Source organism: Simochromis diagramma, unplaced genomic scaffold, assembly GCF_900408965.1.
Source record: "Simochromis diagramma unplaced genomic scaffold, fSimDia1.1 OVJJ01000463.1, whole genome shotgun sequence".
NCBI classification, from domain to species: domain Eukaryota; kingdom Metazoa; phylum Chordata; class Actinopteri; order Cichliformes; family Cichlidae; genus Simochromis; species Simochromis diagramma.
The window spans coordinates 628125-649817 of NW_024386941.1; the positions used below are offsets into that span (position 1 = coordinate 628125).

Below are 21693 nucleotides of genomic sequence, written 5' to 3' on the forward strand. Positions count from 1 at the left end.
GAGAAGGAGAAAACCTGCCCGGAGACGCCCCTGCTGCACAGGCTGCTGGAGGAGAATCAGCAGGTGGGCGAAGACCGAGAACGCTGGACAGTAAAACTTGATTAGATATCAGCTGCCTGCTGGGCTCAGGAGGTGAACCAATCAAAGTGGCTTCACCTAAACATGCGTGCTAGGATGCAGCAAGCTGAATCTGAACAGCCGATAAAGGGACTGGACTGTGATGGAGACCGGACTAACACACACAACCACGCCCTGCTCAAACCGGAGAGAAGAGGAAGATGAGGAAACTTCAGAGATCACAGGCTGCATTTCGCACAGACATTCAATGCTGGAACAAAAACTTCAATTCCTTTTATAAAACTGTACATACTGCAGTTTTCTTTCAACCCAGAGGCATCACTTTTATTCCTTGGATACAGAATACAAAAACCAAAGCATCCCCACCTCATCCACGTGTGTTTAAACGCCACAGGTTCAACGCTCCGGCTGATGCGAGCTGAGAAAACAGACTCACTCTGAAGCCCTTGGCCCGCTGAGGTATGAGAGAGCGGTTTCACTCCAAAATAAAACATCAGAACAAAAAAAAAAAAAGAGACAGTTTCATTCACAAACGACAGTTTAAAACATTTGCATTTAATCCCAAAAAACAAAACAAACTTCATATGATGGAGGCAGCGAGTCCTAAGAGGGCCGGGAAAGTGTAGTCGCCTAAATGTAAAGCAACATCAGAGAGAATTACATAATCAAATCATCAACTGGAGTGACTTTTTTTCCCCCTGTGTACATAATTGATTTTGATAGATTTGAAATAAAGAGAAGACCCGAGTAGGTCACATGATTCTTTCAGGTAAAGCAGGTGAGCAGCAGCTGATTAAAAAGGAAGAAAACGTCAGGAACACGCGGACAAACCTCAGTTTCACTGATTTTAATCTGGACACGTCAAACGTGCTGCAGCTCGCTGACGAGTTCAGAAATGGGTGAAACTGAGGTTTGAGGACTTGTTGGGAGTTTCTTCTTTAACCCTCTACTGCACGCCTTACCTCCTGATATTTAAACTCACCGACGGCCTTTCAATGGATTAAAACCAAAATCAACACAGCGAGTCGTCTGGGAGGACGATGCCTGCTGAATCGGTCTTCATTACAGACTCACAGGGGTTAATTTCACAATTTTCCACGACTTCCTAGAGACTTCCTGTTGGAGCGAACGCTCCTGATTTGCACAAAGAACCCTAAACTCCTGCTTAATGCAGATGAAGACGTGGCGGCTCGATGCTGTGCCTTTTAAAACACCCCTCTGCTTTACGCCTGCACCAACACCGCAACTACGCAGTCGGTGGATTCCTGTGTTGCAAATATGTGAATCTCTTTGTAACTCAGATCAGATCAAATGCACTGTGTTAGGCTCAACATAGTGACATGACTGAAGAGAGACTGCTGATGGCTGCTGCCTCTGAGGACAAGCAAACTTCAGCTTTAGGATAAAAATATCACAAAAATGTGATTTTCACAGAATTCTGAAGCAACATTTTTGTGTTTTCAGATTTGATCAAAAATGAATCCACATAATAAATTAATCTTTATGAAAAGTGTCTGAATTTCATGCTGCACTTGCCAAATAATTCAAAGACACAGTTTATGTTGTTGCACAGCGAGTCTGTGCAGTTCAAAGAACAAATCTTTGCTTAAGTGTTGATTAAAAGTCATATTTAGTGATAAAAACTTGATAAAATCTACTGGCTGGCTTGGGAATGACTGTGTCAACATGGATGAGTTGGAGAAGATGGTCAGGATGAGGGAAGTCTACTCAGACTGCTGCCCCTGTGACCCGAACCCGGATAAGTGGCAGAAAACGGACGGATGGATGGAAAACGCCAACGCCAACAACATGCACTAGAGTTAAAAAGCCGTCACCATTCAGATCGAGCCGGTGTGCCTGACACCTAAACAGTTGCCGTCCTCGGAGTAAAAAGGGCGCCGTTTTACTGCCACCATCTACTACAAACAATAACTCATTACATGATATTATTACGTTCGATATTGTTCGACACAAAATGAGCCGATGAACAGCAGAGTTTGAATCTGAGCTGAAGTAGAATCACATCATCAATTAAAATGTAATTAAATCTGCGTCATCTGTGCCGCCACCTTAAAAAAAAATGAAGCGGTGAAACTACAGCGTGACCTGATGGAAAAGACGGAAACTGATCGGAAAGAAGCGAGCTTAGCAAACAGCTGTCACCTCTGCTTAAAGCTCAACATTAACTGGGTCTGGCAGCTGTAATCCTGCCTTTTCATTTCAACAGCATCAAGAAAATAAAATTGAGGAAAAGGCAGATTTGTTTTTCACTGATTAATGTGCTTGAGATCCTCTTACAGGATATCAGTTCAAGCGTGGTCAATATCTGTGTCAATCACCATTTTCTTGTTTCCTGTAACTATGTCAGAACAGGACGGCAATCGCCTCATTTTGCAGACGATCGGCTAATAAGATGAATCCAATCAATCAATCACTGGGGAAGTTGGAAGTTAATGATTGTCTTTTTCCCGTGGAGAAATTCCGGTTCCTGGTCCTGAAAGGAGAGACCACGTCGACCTTATACAGGCTGGGCGATCAATGGGGATGAGAGCCTGCTGGACAAAAAGGATGCAGTGAAGTAATCCAGGCAGTGAAGTAATCCAGGTTACTGTCTGTAACTTCAGCAGAACCTCTGAGGCAGAAACGACCTCTGTGAGGCTCTCAGGGCAGTGTTAGAATGACTTTTTCACACGGACACAGATGTTCTCTCGCAGCAGAGACAACGAGTCTGTAGAGAGAAGTCGCCATTTTTAAACCAAGACACTGATGGACATTTTACTTTTGATGTCTCAGTACTACAGAGAGAGGGGAGGTGAAGCAAAGGGAGGGGGTGTTTGATCATAGCTCAGAGCGCTAAGGAGAGGTTGGTCCGTGGAGGCAATGCACACTTCCTCCTCCTCCACCTCCTCATCATGGATGAAGTCATTTTTTTCCTGTTTTTTAAAACAAATTTAGATATGCAGTGGTCACGGATGAGTAGTGTGATGCATCCAACTCCTCCTCCATCCATCCATCCTCAGACGTGCTGCAGCTTCAGTCTGTTGATACAAACAAAAGGAGGATGTTTAAAAGTGTGTGGCCTAGAGAATGTGCCTTTCACCCAACGCACTTCAGACTACCCTAAAGGCTGAACATTTGCAGCCATCACGAGCGCATTCAGCCACTCCGGGGCTCAATGAGAGAAATTATCACATGCACACTCTCGCAGCTGCAGAAAGCCTCTCAGAGCAGATCAGAACGCATCCTGATCTGAGTCACAAACAGCAGTTGTATTTCACGTCCCCGGCGTGGCACTTTCCCACTAAGATGGAAAGATAAGGGAAGGGGTTAAAGTAGCCTGGAAAGATCCGGAACGGCGTCCCGGTGCTTTCAGTTAATGTGTAATTAAATCTGAGAGGCAGTTTAATACATTTTAATATCGAGCGAGTTCATTTTTCATGTTGCTCCCAGCTGATGCCATGGAGGAACGACCACTCGGGAAATGATGTCACCGCACAGACACACAGTCGGTAAAACCTCTTTTTCCTCCTCGTTTCTCATTCCTGTCATGAGTTCATGCTCCTCTTCTTCTTTCAGGGTCACCACAGCAGATCATCACTCTCTACCATCCTCCTGTCACACCAACCCTCTGCATGACCTCCTTCACTACAGCCGTTAGTCTTCTCTGAGCTCTTCCTCCAGCCTGGCAGCTCCCATCCCTCCTCTGCACATATCCAAAGCATCTCCACCCACTCCACCTGGCCAGCACTCTTTTTCACCTCTCCTGTGATGTGGATGATTGACCACAGGTATTTAAACTAACCTACCTTCACTACGTGTTCTCCTCGCTGCACCTGTCTCACTGTCATCTGCACACATTTATTCTGTCCTGCCTCTGACTTTGATTCCTCTTCTCTCCTGTGCATACCGCCTCCTGCTCCCTACTGTCATAAAGTCATCTGCAAACATCATACTCTGCAGAGACTCCCACCTGTCAGCCTGTCCATTGCCATTGCAAACAAAAGAGGGGCTCGGAGAGAATGATTGCCCACCTGTCACTCCCACCACACACCTCGCCACTGTCCTGCACCACCCTCCCATGCTGCAGATGTCAATAAAGTTGTGGTCACAATGGAAAAATGGAAACTAGCTTTAAACATATCAACAAATATCATCTAACACAAATTTTGAACCACACAAAAGCCCCTTTTCCATTAGTACCTACTCAGCACGACTCGCCATGGTTCACGCTTTTCAGGGTTTTCCATTAGGTCATGGTACCTGGTACAATTTAGTACCTACTCCCGGGTTCCAAACAATCCGAGCAGGTACTAAAATGTGACGTCAGACTGCATGCTACTGATTGTCTGGTCAGCAGCGTCGCTCGATGAGTCATGAAAGCGTCTCGTTCACGAAAATCAAAACCGCCATTTTTAAAACCGGGCAACGAGGGAAACAGCTACAAAAAAAACAACGCCGTGGTCCCCGAGTCAAACGAACAGCCAGACTGAGCAGCAGGTATATACTTGCCTGGACGTCCACCGTTGCTGTAGCATTCGCGTCACATATTAATTACATTGTGGGACGCTTTGACGCGTTGCTATGACAATGGCCAAGCATATTAGGAGGTACTCAATTGCAATGGAAAACCAGTCGATCCAAGTCGAGTCGATCCGAGTTGGTACTAACGTAAAGGCAGCTAAAGTATCTGCAAGCTAAAGAGCCAATATTTATTTTTGCTATAGTTTCCTCTCACGAGCAGCGAGGTTTGAAGGCTGCAGGTTGAACTTCTGGTATATCTTTTCATTCCCTAACGAGGTTTTATTAAACTTTAAATATTAAAATTTTAATTTAATAAAAGGCTACACTGACCTACTGCGTCACCTTGTGGTGCACGATGGCACTGCACAAAAGTACAGCTCAAACACAGCTCGACTTCAGTTGATATCTCTTCAACACAATACACACAGATGTTTCTTCACATTTGGTTCAGAACTTTAAAACCTCCTGACATTAGACTGTTTTACCCTTTAATAACATTAATAGATAAAAAGGTTTTAAAGGATGGAGAATTTTAGAAGACAGGAGGTTTCACTCGGCCATGTGACTCTGTCCAACAACCCATAAACATTACCAAGAGTGCAAAACAGCCTCTTAATGTCGTGTCCGTGACTTGTTCTGCAAACATTGCTACAACAATATCTTTGTGTTTTAATGTTGGCGTTTGCCAATACTTGAGTGATTCACGCAATTCAGCCTCTCCACACTGGAGCCTCAGAAACATCACACGATTTAATTCAATCAGACTTCAAACGGACTCCACTGTATCAGCCCTATCATCTGTCCAGCAGGCTGTAGCTCATTTCCTCTGAAAAGCCTTTAAAAGCTTAATTGTGCCTCTAATTTCCCCGGTTTCCTGATCTCCACCCTAACGCCAACACACACACACACACACACACACACACAACTACACAACCTGACTTGTGCCGTTTATCACGAATGAGTCATCAGAGGTGTAAATGCAGCTACTGTGGATTTTTATATCAGAAAAAAAAAAGGAAAGCAGCGATCCTTTAAAACTGCTGTACTCAGTCCAAATGCTAAAAATTTAACTGGAGTCTGTTTTTAAACGGCCCAGATCTAATTGGATAAAGATAACACACAAGCAGCTGTTATCAACTAATATTCTGTGTTAATCATTTCGATTTAATTTTAAAAGAATCGAGGAATTCAAATTCAAATGTCAAAATTGTTGCAAATGCCAAAAACGTATGGTTTATTCGTATTAAATGACAGAGAAAAGCAACAAATCTTCACTTGAAAAAAAAGAAAATTATGAAAATAAAAGAATAAAAGTCAAAATTTGCTCCAGCAAAAGTCCAAACAACCTCGCTTCACCTTTGTTTGTTTTTTTAATGGCCGCCGTTTTTATCATCCTTTGCGGCAACAACCTAACTTATACATTAAGAGTAGATTAATTAAAATGTTGTTGAATATGTGTGTTCACATATTATTATTATTTTAAAGCCTTGGTATCTTGGTTCCATCAAGTGGAACTATTCTCATTTGCAGCTCCATGTTTATTTCTGGACTTTAATAAAGAAGCTTAGTATGACTCGCGCTTTAATTTTACCTGTTTAGCTTCCACCACCTTTAAAGAAATTTTCTTCTGATTGGCTGCCCTGCATAAGAAAAATGGGTGGAGCTTCTGTGACTAGCATGATCATATACTTTCTATGGTGTCACATGACACCTGAAAAAGCAACTCAATTTTTGAAACTTTGACCATTTTTAAGATTAACGGATCGTATCAGGATACATGCGGCAGGAAAAGCATAACAGGCCTCCTTCAGTTTGAACCATTTTATTCGGCTCTCCTCTGGTTTTACTTTATGAGATTAATCAATTAACTGCCCACAGATCGCCGTTCTAGCTTTTATCACGCCATCTGAATTTAAGCCCGACTCACGCTGACTTCAAACTCTGTTTCCATATTATGACAGTTCCAGAGAAAAGGAAATATTTATTATTTAAAGCTTTGCCATTTGCCAAAGTGATAACACCCCAGTCACATGATAAATGGGTACAGGGAGAGTGCTAATGACTGGACTTCCTCCAGCCTGTGGTTTATCCACTTAGCTCACTTTTGAACCACAGCGTGCAGAAAAACAGACGAACGGACGGAAATGTGAAAAACATTGATTCAGACCACGGTGAGTGACTCCTCTTCCCAGCGGTGCATGACTCACGGCACCATGAAGTGGTAATATTATGGGCTATCACCTATATAAGGGCTGGTTGGCCTTATAGTTCAGTGCTCCCATCAACCCCAGCAGTAATGAGGGGTGTCACAGCGAATGAAGGAAAGGGGCATAAAGGAGCACAGTGTTGTTCAGAGACACATACAAAAGAAAAACAAGTTTAAACCAGTTGTTCTCTTTTTTCTTCAACGTCCAACACCAGAAAAAAAGAGATCCACGATTCAGTTTTAGTAAATTAAAAGGTCGGCCTCACAGTCTGAGAACTGCTGGTTTAAACAGAGATGAGCAACATAAACAGAAACCAGTTCTGAAGCAGGCACTCAGCTACACTCATGGCAAAAAGGAACCATCAGAGCTCAAAGCCACATTTGCACCCCAGAGTCACACCGACTCTCCAGTTTCCAATCTGTGTTGGGCAGATTAGACTTGCTAAGCATGTGGTAATTAGGATATAATCTGAGAACCCAGATAGTCTGATGATCGGGCCTCTGGAGTTAGTGGCCAATTTTTCTGGGCTTCCAGTGCAGCCGGCTGATATCTGGGGAAAGATTTCCATTTCTGTCCTCGGGGCAGGTTTATGGATGCAGATTATTAAAAAGAAAAACTAATAACAACAGCTTTTTAATCAGGTTTTATTGGCATCAGAAAATAGCTGATTGGATCCCAGACTGGGAGTATTTACTCTGTGCCATCTCAAACACGACCCATCAGCAGAATACTTGAGTTTGTCTCATGTATATTCATGGAGATTAATTAGGACCAACAAATTATAAGTAAGGCTGATGGGAACTTTGTTGTATGGATGCACGGATTGTGTAATTCTGGGCTTATGCAGATGTTTTAAAAAGTAAATGAATACAAATGTGGCTGTTTATTCATTTCAAAATTAAAACGCCTTAAAACGCCTCCAGGGACTTTCATTTCAGAGCAATATCGAACCTAACTTTAACTCCAGTGGTCACTTGGACTTAAAAAAATAAAACAAAAACACATGTATAGAATCACCTGACCAATCAGATGAAAACTGGTTAAAAACGTTCGATGACTTTGCCCTAAAATGAGATTTAAAAAAAAACTTTTTACCCCACTTTTCCCCTCTTACATCATCATCTTTGCCTTTGCTGACATCTCAGATTTAAATATCATGTCTGTGGTTTATAATATTACTGCTCAGTTGTCAATACACCCACTGTTTTCTTCATCCTTCAAGCATTTTAAAAACACCAATTTCCACGAGTTTTGAAGCAAATATCAAGATTTCAGCATCGTTTACAAATGCAAATACATAAAAATATATCTGAACGTTTGCCTGCACGTGACCAAAGCCTGCAAAATATTATTGTCCAACATACTGCAAATGGATTGTATACGGAAACAAGAAAGGTACAATACTCTTGCCCCTTGCCTATTTACAGAGATTAAACAGACCCTTGGAGATCGCTTAAGAAACAAATGTGTAGCTGCAGACAAATGAGCATCAGCACAGAGCCTACGGTACTGCAAGAATCAAGATAAAACCCTGACCTGATGGTGTATGACAGGTGGAAGCTATTTAACTAATTCATTAAACGTGGATCTTTCTCAGAGGCACCACATAAAAAGTCAAAGCACGCATGATTTAGCTGCATGTTTGCACATAATTCATCTAATAATCTAATAATTATCACAATATCTTAGTCTAAAATAAAACCGCGGAGCAAACCTGATCAGACGAAGCTATTACACTAAAAACTACCCAAAGAAGACCCTCAAAGAGTTTAATGGAGCTCATTTGGCTCTGCTCACATACAAGATGTCCTCTTCTTAGTTTGTGCACCATCTATAGTCCAGATTTGTTCCCAGCGTTCACCAACAACTCAGCGCCTGAGGCCTGAATTATTCAGATTTCCCTCCTGAGATTGCTGATGGGTAGAGCAGCACGTTAACGGATACTTATGAGTCTGAATGTTTTGAATTAGATCGCTTATAAAATGTGTTTTTAACTGAAATGATCTGGTTCCACAGATGCCATGAGTGTAACTGCAAAACAGGCAAGACAGCAAATGCACTCTGATCATATCATATGATTAACAGCTCACATCAATGCAAAAAAATAAGAGGAGGAGACAGAGTAAAAGGTTTGGTAATGCAGGCAGAGCATCAAGCAGCAGCAATTTCATTACAGCCATAAAAACAACGAAAACAAAAGGTTTTACATGCTGGAGAAGAACAGGAAGAGGAGGAGGAACAGCACACGGGGAGTGCATCCAACAAAGGAGGTGGAGTTAAAAGTTTCAGTCCATCAGAGGAGGAGCAGGAAGACAGCCGGGAGGAGTTTCAAACAGGAAGTGGGTCCTGATCGGTGGAAGGAGGAGGTAGCATTGCAGGTCAGATTTTTTAAAAAGCAGCGTCTAAAGCTATCTTTGGGTTTGTCAGGCCACCAAACAGCTCGGTCATGATTTATTTATAAGGGAATGAAGACAAAAAGAGTGAGAGAGCCACACCATGAGGGAAATGAAAACCAGCACAATCACAAAAAAAGCACAAAAAAAAAAAAAAGAAGAAGCAGGAGCACAGCGTGAGGAGGCGTTAGAGGTGCGCAGGGGATTTACAGTAAGCCACCGTCTCAAAGTCAGTGATAAGGACCGCACCTGAGGACGGCTGCTCTGAGGACTGCTGCGTTTCTGCTGTCGGAGCAGCGTCGCTCTCGGCAGGCGGCGCGTCATCTTCTTTTTCTACTGAAGATTCAGGCGAGCTCGGTTCAGCTTCCAGGACGGAGGGGGCGGGCGGGGAGTCGGGTTTGTCTGCTGTCGGAGAGAAAAAGGCAACAAGGCTCGATTCAGAATGAAATAAAAGCTTATGCTCAAAGGCAACCTGGAGGGAAATAAAGATGTTCAAGTGCAGAGCAACTTGAGAAAAAAGCAAAACAGTGTCATTCAGCGTGATGCTACGTTCTCCTCCGCGCCTTTGATGTGTGCACGGTTTCCTGTTTCCTATACTTTCATTGCATCCACAACATTAATTCCTCCATTTTATTGTCACAAGAAAGATAAAATAACTGCAGCTATGATGAAGTAAAAATCCTGCCCTGTAGTGCTCTCGACTCAGCCTTTAAACCCTTACAGCATGTGGAGTCTCGTCAATTAGAGATAAATAAACTGCAGGACCCAGCTTGCATCTAATCAGCTGTTGTTGGGTGAGAACCCAGAAAATTCTGCAGGTTTTGGAGGCGTTACTTGAATCGAGATTAACATCAGTTAAAATTCAGCTCAAAATGAGCTGAACTGCAAAGCGGCGCGGGAGGATTTCAGATGCTGGGTTAGTTCAAGAGGGAGATTAGAAGCACCTGGATTAATCCTCCTGATGCAGCTGGATTAGAGCTGCTGCTGGTTTGCAGCTCTAAATGAGAAAATCCACAAAGCTAAATACTAATGAAAGATTAATGAAAAAACAAACCATAATAAATCTGGTTCTAATGTTCTGGTTCTTCATTTAGGATAAATTAAAGCAGCAGAAATAACCAGTCATTTTAATTTGTGCACGTCTTTGTTTTTGTCTCAGTCACACTAGAATAAACATAAGACTGCAACTTTTATGTGCCAGGGAAAAACTGTAGCCTGGTTGATGCACTGATGTTGCATCCTCAACCTCTGGGTGACCAGCTTCAATCAAAAGGTGACTGCACGGGTCGGCTGACAGGAGGAAACCCGTCTGCAGACAGCTGCAGTCACTCTCATACAGACTGGTGAAGGTTTGCAAACTCCTCTGAATCAGTCTGGGCTCATCTGCAACAGAGGACTCAACTTTCCATAGCCGTCATTTCTCACACGTGTTTACACCATCGGAAAAGCTCTGTGTAGTTTTGGTGAAGCGGCTGCGTGGACAGAACACGTAGGAGGTCCTAAAAGTCCAGCTAACGCCCTAATACAGCGTCCAGATATTACACTCTCACACACGCCTGTTGAGCGAGTCCTAGAAAAGTTCAGGGTGCAGTGGATGAAAACAGCCTGGTGCGTTTTATGTTGAGGGGTTAATTTTTTTATTACCTTGTGACGGGGCTGGAGGCGTATCCTCGTCCACCTTCACCTCACAGGGGGCGGGGTCAGATGGCAGTGCAGTAGGTGAGTCTTTAGGAGCCGAGTCAGGTTCTGACACCATCACCTGGATCTCCTGGATTTCAGCTTTTTCCGGAGGAGACGAAACATCAACGGCTGAGCACCGAGGATGGAGAGAAGAGGTGAAGATGAGGGGAGGAAACAAAAAGGAGAGAACAGAGAGGTGTTGGGGCAGAGGTAGAAAAAGAGAAATCAGAAGAGACAAGGTAAGAAAATAAGAGAGAGGGTGTGAATATTTTCCCCTCACTGACTGAATCTTTGACAGAAACAAAGGGAAAATCTGAAGGCTGTTAACAGATTAAAACCAGAAAGTGACCTTCCTTAATATTAAAATTATTTCTAACGAGCCGTTTTTTTCCATAAATAACAAAAAGTTACGTAACCATCCCTAAAGGTCTCTGAGAAACGCTGAGCACTACGGGTCACAGGTGCAGCAGCATCCTCCCTGTGCAGGAGGGAGACATGCTGCAGGGCTTCCTGTAGGAGAACAGAGAGCTTAAATGGGCACAAAGTCCTATGTTGAGACACTTCTGCCGACTTACTGGGAGAAATGTTCACCAACTTGACACAAAAGTAAAAGTTCAGCCTTCAGAACAACATTAAAGGTGCCCGAAGCAAAGAAATAAAGACACGATGTCAATCGCTTCTGCAGCATTTGAAGCTTTACAAGCCCCCAGTTTAAGCTCGCTAAGTTAATATTTGCATTAACTGATGTGTCTCAACGGCTCTTCTGTGAACACAGTAAAAATGCTTCATTTTCTGCCGCTTATATAGTCGACCAGAGGCTGTCTCCCTCTTCCTGGCCAGTAAGAGGGAGACACCGAGGCGTTCCTAAACCAGCCGAGAGATGTGATCTCTCCAGCATGTCCCGGGCCTCCTTCTGGACATGCAAAACGCTCCGTAAGCTTTACATTCAGGATTGTTGGAGTGCTGTTTCTCTCCTCCGCTAAGGGTCTAACACAGCTCTTCATGCTACATTTCAGCTCCTCTGCGATTTCTCATTAACACACGTAAAATTGCATCAATGATTCTTCTCTTTATAGCCCTGCACAAATGCTAACTTTAACAAATGGTTTTTAAAAAAAATGTTATTGCATCATTAGCTGATAAATCCTCGTTATTTATCAGATTTATTGAGTTTAAGCCACCTGGGATATTATTTGATGTTAACACTGGTATAGCACATGTGCAGCAGCTTCAGAAAATTGCTACAATAATTCCCTGTTATGGTCTCAGTGTGGGGTAACTATTCTACCTGCATGCTCCTCGCTCTGTGACTCGGCAGGTTCACTGGAGCTGCCAGCTTGGCTCTTGATCTCTTCCTCCTGCTGCTGCTCCTCCTCCTCCTTCTTCTGTGGGGGGCTGGAATCAACGCTGGAGGGTTTCGGCGGGCTCTCGCCTCCCATGCTGCTCCTGGGTGACAGCAACTCCATCTCCTCCCCCCAGTCTGACACAGGCTTGTGGCCGTCCAGCGGGGAGAAGGGGCTGAGGGGTTTGCCTCCCTCGGAGGACTCCTGAGCGGCCGCTGGGGGCGGGATGTGGACCTTTGGCCTGGGAGTCCGCTGATCTTTGGGGCTTCCTGCTGATGCCTGACGAGAACGAGGTTTGGGAGTTTTTGGGGAGGACTCTTTGCTCTTTGCTTGCTTCTCCTTTCCGATGTCCTTCTTCTCGTCGCCTTTGGAGTCTTGCTCCGAGTCGCTCACCTCCTCATATTCCCCATCGTCACTGGCATCCTCCCATTCATCATCATCCTCTCCTCCTCCACTCTTCTCCTCCACCTAAGGAAAGATGGAAACAAAGAAACAAGGAGTTAGCGATTTATTTATTTTAAATCCTGCAACAAATGCTTTATTTTGGATGTTTGATTGGAGTGGCAGGAGCATTTAAGGCACCGGCTCTCGTGTCCCATTTCAGAAACTAAAAAAAAAAATTCACACCTCACAAAAAGAAAAAGGATCCATTTCTCTGAAGTAAAGCTCAGCATGACAGATACTTTATTATTCATAGAAGTCCAGATGCACCCGTTACCTTCTGTACTGTGGGAGGTTTAGATTTCTCTTCTTCCTTATCTTTCTTTTTACTCTTCTCTTCCTTCTTCGTCTTATCCTCCTTTTCCTTCTCCTCCTTTTCCTTCTCCTCCTTCTCCTTCTCCTTCTCCTCCTTCTCCTCCTCTTCCTTCTCTCCCTCCCAGCGGTTGTCATGCATGCTGTGAAAAGTTTCAGAATAAAAGGTTCAGTGGACATCGCATTAGCGTGAGAAATACACCGAAAACCATCGCAATTCTCAACAAGAGCTGTTAAAATGTTTATTAAAAAGGAAAATGAGGAACATTACAACTAGTTTAAAAGTCATTTTAGTGTTTCAGACTTCAGTTTCTTCACTGCAGAACAGCTTTGTGATGAAGAATTACATTAAAAAGTAAAGTAAATGGATCTGTCAGCTGATGGTGAGAAAAGTTTTACCTGTAGCTCTGCTTCTGTCCTCGGCCCCTCCCTCTGCTCCGGTCGCCCCTCGGCCCCTGGGTCCTGCCCTGGGACAGGAAGTCGCCGAATGTCGGCGCTTTCGGAGGTCGCTTACTGTCATCTAAGGAGACATCGATGGTGAGTATACATCAAACTATGAACTGCTGTGATGTTTAATCTAAAAAAGCAGAAAGCAGGTGATGGATGTTTCATCATCACTGCTCAAAAGTGAGGCACAGGAGTGTTTTTTTAAAGTAAGAAATAAAAATTCAAAATGGAGAGGCGGCACACGTTGTGTCATTAACATGTCTTTATGCCACTGGCTGTCTGTTGGAAAGTATCCAGGCATGTAAAAGTCCATCTAATAATGTTAAAAATAAAACATTTCAATAAAAACTGCCTCCACCGATTCTTCCGCCTCCGCTGCGGTCTGCGAGTTAACGTCATAGCTTGCGTGACAGCAGCTGTCCCGCTCTGGGACGACGCCAGATGTGTATTATGATTATTATTGATGGCTCTGAGAAAGCCATCAATCACATCAAGAGAGAAAGAAAAGATTTTTAAGATAAAGACGAGAAGAGGCATGAGGAAATACTACGAGTAAAACTGAGAACCTCCAAATTTTAAAGCCACCTCGTTTGGACTCCTTTAGAGTTACAACTGGAAATTTGAGCGAAAGAAAAAAAGAGATGTTGTACAGAGGGTGAAAGAAAGGTGTTGATTAGGTGAGCAGCTAATGGAGACATGAAGGAGGAAAAAAATATTTTTTCCAGTATTTTGTTTCAGGAGAAATCCACATCGAGTTTTCAGTGTCACAAACTGAAGCCAAAATGTTTGTTTTATAACATTTTTTATGACCAACTTTCAGCATCAGCATCATGGGACCAATCTGATGACTCGGGTTTGACACAAAGAATCACAGTTAGAAGATCAACCAAGTATCAAGGAGACTTTCCACATGCTTTAAACTTGTTTGGGCCAGCGGCACATTAACACATGCTGATGTTCAGTGGTATCGACGCTTTAGTCAATTTAAAGGCAAAATTTTTTAATGTGTTGCATATTAAAAGACAAAGGAAAGAAGAAAAAAAGAAAAAAGGCTGAATTTTGGGGTGGTCACATGTTCCCTTTTTTTAAGATGTGGCTGATTTTTTTATGGAATGACCTCAATAGAAAAAAGAAATATGGAAATTTGGAAAAAAGAGTCAGAGAGGGAAGAAGAGCAGAGGACACGAGGAGAAGGTCAGAGACCAAAAGCTCAGATGAGGGAGGAGGATAAGAGCTCAACAGGGAGAGAGGAGAGGATGTCATTAAAAAGGTCAGAAAGAGACAGATACAAGTACAAACGAAAAGAAGGGATCAGTGAGGAGACAAAGGATGTAGGCGACAAGACTGAAGGATAAACGACAGTGAAGACATGAACGCAGCCAAAGCCAAGGCTCAAAAACTGAGGACCATCCACAAACACTGGTGGACATCCTGAGGTCGCTGTGTGTGCAGGCGGCAGCATCTGAAGCGTTTCCAGCCACAGAGAGATTAGAGCTGCTCACACAAAGGCAAACCTCTCCGAGCTCTCACAACGTCTGTGATTTTAGAGATGAGAGCAGTCAGAATTTACATCAGGGTCTCTGAAGGTTTAATTGAGACAGATTCAGAGTATTTGGATATTTCCAAAGACTCAAGATTAACCTGCATTTAAAATTAAAAACATGATTTGCTACTGTTGCTTAATTCTCACAGTTATACACAAGTTTCCTAATTTCAGTGCCTTGAATGAAGACAGTTTGCCTTTGGTTTGGACTTTCTGGGGCCTGTAACATGAAGCATGTTTACTTCAGGTTTAACTCCAGGTTAAGGAGGTGGGACACGGAAACTACTGTACTGACCAATCAGTTCTCTGGAAAAATAACATTCCCAAAGGGGATCCTGTGCTTTTCCATTTCAGGCAGTATGAGAGACTTTAGTTTAAAATAATAATAACAATAATAATCTTTCCTTGGTGAATCAATAACAGAAAGATCCTTAAAGTTTCCAATCGTATTGCTTCTTAACGTTCATTGAACGATGACATAGTACTATAACAGTCCTATAATCTTTAAACAGGGCACCTAAGCCTCGACCTTTCTGCAGGAATGCCTGCATTCAACGACCTGTTCACATAACTGGACCCTGCATACTGCAGCTGTAACTACAGTCAGCTCTTCCTCGTCTCAAGGAGTGAAGCCTGATAAGAAAAAGATGAATGCTACAGGCCCCGGGTCTTAACATGAGCTAAAAAGAAGTGGAATTAAACGCTGGTATCAATAGTGGACTAAGCTGATTGTCATTATAACACCATTAAGGGCTGCGCCATCATGAGGGTGAGTCGGGCATGTGAGTTAGGGGTGAGGCTGGTTTTGGGTGCAGCTGCTTCACACAGACACACTCAGACTCAGGCCCATGCTGTGGTCTAACCTGAGGCCCTGCCCCGAGGCTCTGTACGAGAGTTATGCCCCCGCGCTGCAGAGAGGACACACAAACACGTTACACTACGTCTGCCACACACACACCAAAAACATTATCTGTGAAATAAGGTTTTGACATAAACACTCACTGCAACTCTGTAAACATCGTTTATCTTGCTACTAAGTAAAGACCATTAAAATCTCTGCCTAGTCAAATAAAGTCTTCAGTCCTTTGAAAAATAAAATAAACATGCAGGAGCTTCGGTCGGGTTGGTCAAAGTCAGTTAGCACAATAAAGGAAATCCGGACTCCTCGAAACAGAACGGCCGCGGCTTAACTCCAAGCTTAATCTGGACTCTGGGGAAACACGGCGAGCATTTACATAACGAGCTTAATTACTCAGGAGGGCGACTGTGTTGCCTCTCATACAGAGTGGGGTGTTTGACGTGTATACGTCAACACAGCAGAGAGACATCGTGTCAGACGAGCGAAGGCGTGGCATGGAGGTGGATCGAGGGTCAGCTGCTGTGTTGTGCAACAGCATGCGATGTGTGTGCGTGCGTCTGTGTGTACTTGCCTCTCCTGCCGCCCTCCGATGGGATACCCTCAGTGGCCGCATATGGGTCCTCTTTGAACCTGTGAAAACAGCCACAGGGTTACACACACATCAAACGTTAGCGTCCTCTCTGCCACGTCAGTCTGTCGCCATCTTTATCCCAGCAGACGCCTTCCATCGTGCTCACCTCTTCCTCCCCCTCAATCTTTGTAAAGTCACTAAAGTTCTGTAGCACAGCTTTAGTAAACCCAACATAAGCGGCACTATTTCAGACACTACAGACTACTACTACACAACACAGATATTCAATGAGGGTTTCTAAGTCTGGACTTTTGCGGGACCAACCAAAGACAGTCACAGACCGGTCCTGAAGCCTCATGAATGCTGTGGCTCACTACACTCTATCCTACTTTGCTGCATTTATTCTCCCTTGAACTGCGCCCCTGCCACTGAGAAGCATCTCCTTTCAATTCCATCTGATAAAGTCCAAGCAGGCTGTCCAGCTGCTCTGCTGGAGTCCTGCTGAGATGATCGTCCCTCCGGCTCAGTCTCTAAACTCTGCAGATGACTTCTGAAGCTCCACCAAAGTCACTGTCAGGTTTGTGGTCACCTCTCCTTGAGATTGTTAGCATCTTCCACTTCAATACTGTGCCGACTCTCAGACTCTGAACGGTTTTTGATCCATTTCTTTGCCACAGTTTCATCTAAGAGCTCTGCAGAGGCCTCCGATAAGCTCGAGGAGGTGGCTGGGGAGAAGGAGGCCCCCTCAATGCTCTATCAAAGTGACTCGATGGATGAATTGATGTGCAGAGGCTGCCTTAAGACTTCCTGGCATCGTTTTGTTCTGCAGTTTGAATTACGGGATCTTAGTTTACTTTTAAAAGAAAGACTCTTACATGTTGTCCGTCTTCTGTGCGTCCCACTCTCGTCTCCACTGGCCTGTGGCGTTACGATGGCGTGCTAATCTCTCCTCATCTATCTGCTCACGCTCCTTCTTCCAGCGCAGGTACTCTGCTCTTTCCCGGCCGGTCATAGACATCGTCATATCCATAGAGCCTTTGGGACCAGGTCTCCGGCTCTGCAGAGAAGTCAGAGTAAATAATTCAGCCACAGGAGTTTAAATAAAGACAAAGGTAATGCTCATAAACAGAACCACCCGAAACCCATTTTTAAAGAAGTACTCACGGTCCACTCTTTTTCCAGCTCAGACCCTGTCTTCACATTGTCAAAGTCCAGTCCCCCCCAGTTTCGTACATGTCTCCGGCTGCCCTCCTTGCGGTCCGTGTCCGGGGCTGGACCTGAACGTCTCGGGTCATCCAGGAAGTTACGGGTCGGTTTGTCTCCATCCTGCTGTGAAACGGAACGACTCTGTTCAGCTCAGGCTAGTTCCTCGCTGATTTTAAATGATTTTAAAAAAACCAAAAAAAACAAAAATACTGCGCAGAAGAACCACACTGTTTAAATGTGAGACCGAAGCAGAGACGGTTAGCTTCATAACACTTGATCTTATGGGAAATTTATGTTATAGTAATTTAAGAGGATAAAAAAAAAACACATCTGGTGTGTGTACAGTCATAACAATCCATCCGTGCCGTCTCACCGGACAACAATTTATGCATTTACACACATCTCTGCTATATTAAGCAAATAAAAATAAAAATAAGTGGTTAGAAAAGTTTTATTATAATGTTGATAGTTTGTCTTTCAGAGCCTTGTCTGTAAAATCCATATCTGGAAATCAAACCTGCTACGACACATGGCAGCTGAAAAAAAAAAAACAAAAAAAACAGTGACTTCCATACCCGCTGTCCTCTCTCATACTCTGCTATCCTCTCCATTTCTTCATTCATCTTCTCAATGTTCTGTCGTCTCTTCTCCTCCCATTCCTGTCAGGAAGTTTGTGACATTCGAGTTATTATTGAACAGGATGTTAGTGTTACAACCGTTTTAACAATACTGGAAAATGACTGCATCGTCCATGTTACAAAGTCCTCCACCAGGAGGTAACTGCAGCAGATTTTTGAGCCAAAATAAAAAAATTTCTGCAGTATTTTCCTAAAAATCCCAGTTTTAGTACTTCTGTGTTAAAAAATTTAAATGGCTGGGACCAAAGTTAGAACACGTGCCGTGGCTACAGCAATACTTTTGTAGATGTTACATACACATGTAAATTCTTTGTATCATGTTTTTTTCTACACACTGAAATCATCCCAGTTCCTGTTGTAAACAAACTCAACATTCGGTGCTTAAAAGCACAAGAACAGAAACAGCTTTGAACATTCACAGGTCGTGCACTCGAATTTAAACAAGACACACAACTGGATATGGATTAGCTCGGTTTATAGATCATTTATAGATTATAGATAGTCATCTTTCGTTTATTATTTCACTTTAATATGAATTTTTTAATATATGACAACAAATGTGACATATTCTCATACCTCTGAATGGACTTTAACAGTTAATAAATTAAGCTAAGCCCCATGAGACTTCACTGATACATGACTTCAAGTAATCGCACTACCATGTATACCACACAGTCACACTCTAAATCAGGGCTGCCCAATCCCAGTCCTCGAGAGCTACTATCCTGCAGCTTTTAGATGCATCCCTACTCCAACACAGCTGAATCAAATGGTTTGATTACCTCTTCAGCATGCCATCATGTTTGGCAAAGGCCTGATAACAAGCCATTCATTTGATTCGGGTGTGTGGGAACAAGGATGCATCTAAAAGCTGCAGGACGGTAGCTCTCGAGGACCGGGATTGGGCACCCCTGCTCTAAATGTATTATCTTCAGTGTCTTGCATCGTGCATCGTGCAGCTGCATCCTGTGTGAAAACCTCCCTCAAACAGTTCATCCTCACCCACCTTGGATTTCCTGTCTATTCCTCCTGGTGTCCCTTCTCCTCCTCCTCCTCCCCCTCCTCCTCTTCCTCCTCCTCCTCTTCCTCCTCCTCCTCCTCTCCTTCCTCCTCTGCGTCCATGGCCTCCTGCCTCACCAGGCTCTCCATCTCTGGGTGTTCTCGGTTCCCAGTCTCTCCTGTCTTGGCGACCTCCGCCCCCCCCCCCACCTCCTACTCCTTGTCCTACTTGTCCTCCACCACCACCTCCTCCTCCACCACCACCTCCTCTCTGACCTCCCCGACCCATTCGCCCAGACCCGGTCCTCCTGGGGGGGCTGCGGCCATCACTCTGCCCTCTGTGGCTGTCGCTCTCCTCTGATGTCTTCCGGCCGCGAGGAGTTCCCGGTCTCCATTCGTTCACAACTCTCTTCTCCTGTAAGCAGCACACACACAGACTTTCACTGTGGACGGAGTGTTTTTAACAGCACCTTAGTTACTATTTCAGTCAGCTGCTGGAGGAGGCTCAACATGACATATGTGGTAGTTTAAAAACACCATCCTTATTCCTGATTCTCTGACTAATCAAAACACCTAAGTGTCCATTTTAGCCTGTTATAATGTGGATCAATAACAACTTATAGATCATATTAGTTATATTTGGCTACCAATAAATTATAAGTGAGGGAAAAATCTGTTTTGGATACATTTTGGATTTTTGTGGTGCTAGAAGAGTTACAGCGCATGGCAAAAGAAAATAAAGGTTTGGTTGATTTATGGTGTAAAATTGAAGTTTTTCATTTAGATTTTTGTCAAAAAAAATCTGAGTTAAAAAGGTACTTATCAGCAGTAGAGCTCATAAGAAGTCAGATAAAGCCGTATTTTATTCACACTTTAAATTAGATAGCTTGACAGCAGCTCATTGGAAAAGAAGGAGAATGACCTTCATTGCCTTCAAACACCATTATTACATTATTAATATTATGTAATAATGGTAATTCATAATATAATACATTATATTATTATTATGCAATTACTTTTTTCAGTATTGTCAGGAATGTTAATATTTCAAGACCTTTTTAAAAAATTGCAAGCAATAGCACGCCGTAATTTTTAGGATATAAAAGGACTAACAGGGTGAAGATTATAACAACACATCATCTTCAACCCAGGAAATGGAACAGCTCAACTCTTACAGTTACAAACTCGTCAATCTAATGAATGTCACATGAACTAAAGACTAATCTGCGCTATGGATTATGCAAAGAGCTACAACATGATGAACTCTGAGAGGCTGAGTTATGAGACAGAAAGAGGCCATAGTCGTTCATCAGGTTTTCAAAGGCCTCTTCAGAAAAGGTCCAACAGACTAATGGGCCCAGATCAACCCTTTAACCAGTCAGACAGGCGCTCGTGTGGAGCAGGCAGCCCCCTGCTGTTCTCCAGGCCTTTTTTTTTGTCTTATGACCTTTTCAGTTTGAAATCTAGGTGCCGGCAGGGATCGGTAGTCTTTTCTGAGGCAATCTGGATCTCAGCAGGCGCTCACTCCACTCTTACACCTGTATCCCCCCTGGATCTGCTTACCAGCAGCTTCTTCAGCCCACAGGAGACTAATTAGAAACGTGGCAAACTAAACGGCTAATGGAGAGGAGGGGGGAGGGGGGGGGGGGGGGGGGGGGGGGCTAGTTGTGCTAAAAAACAGAGCGTTAAAAACCCTGATTTTAACCAATGGGCCATGAATGCAGCTCTAAAAGAATCGTGATGTTGTTGTGGTTTGCCATATTGTTCCCAGTTCCCTGCAGTTCCTCTACTGACCACTTGAGGCTGCACCCTAAAGTGAGTCCCTGTGTTAAAATGAGCCTTTACAGGAAAAGCAAACATGTTTACAGACCGGTATGAAATCTAGTCTCTGGATAGTTCACCGTCCATGTGTCCATGAGGCCAATTCAAGTATTATTACTCTGTTACTAATTATTGGGCATTTTTCTGGTGCATGATCAGCTTGGCAGGCTTAGCCGATCATTTAGAACTGCACTGTTTTTACACCAAAGGAGGACACCTTTGGTGCAAAAACAAGCAAAAAACAAACAAACAACAAAGCCCCCAACATCCTGGCAGCCAAAATGCAGGCTTCAGAAAAATCAGAGTCAATGTCGCTATGGCTACATCCATCCATTATATGCAATCCATGTTTTTTTTCTCCTTTTCAGACAAATGTGTCCACGGCGTTTGTCCAATTTGTGTTCACAAGGCACGCTTAAATCCTGTTTGTCTGCAGGAGAAAAGGATAGATCTAACAAACAGATGATCTGCATACCGAGCAGAAAGAGCTGGATAAACCGATTACACAGATAGTTCTCCAGCATGGTCGGGTACTTTAATAAGCTGGCTAAAGTGCATTCTGCACAAACATCTGCAGTTAACAACATTATGTTAGTACAGCAGGTACAATCATCTCAGCTCTGTTTCAAGACAA

The 21693-nt window shown here is 43.5% G+C and overlaps 1 protein-coding gene across 3 annotated transcripts in view; it reads right to left on the minus strand.

The window, feature by feature from the left end:
- Positions 1 to 773: 773 nt before the first annotated feature.
- The window catches only part of ccdc9 (coiled-coil domain containing 9), a 39171-nt gene continuing 18251 nt past the window's right edge, over positions 774 to 21693 (minus strand). The window contains exons 6-16 of one of the 3 annotated variants that reach the window (XM_040037593.1): positions 19246 to 19653; positions 18177 to 18260; positions 17560 to 17724; positions 17271 to 17452; positions 16396 to 16454; positions 13375 to 13495; positions 12941 to 13118; positions 12168 to 12690; positions 10844 to 11008; positions 9449 to 9604; positions 774 to 3116 (exon numbers count right to left, since the gene is read on the minus strand). In XM_040037593.1, the coding sequence (XP_039893527.1) occupies positions 3112 to 3116; positions 9449 to 9604; positions 10844 to 11008; positions 12168 to 12690; positions 12941 to 13118; positions 13375 to 13495; positions 16396 to 16454; positions 17271 to 17452; positions 17560 to 17724; positions 18177 to 18260; positions 19246 to 19653 (2046 nt within the window). In that variant the 3' untranslated portion in view covers positions 774 to 3111. The remainder of the gene's footprint in view (positions 3117 to 9448; positions 9605 to 10843; positions 11009 to 12167; positions 12691 to 12940; positions 13119 to 13374; positions 13496 to 16395; positions 16455 to 17270; positions 17453 to 17559; positions 17725 to 18176; positions 18261 to 19245; positions 19654 to 21693) is intronic. The other 2 variants (XM_040037595.1, XM_040037594.1) reach the window with 2 other exon arrangements.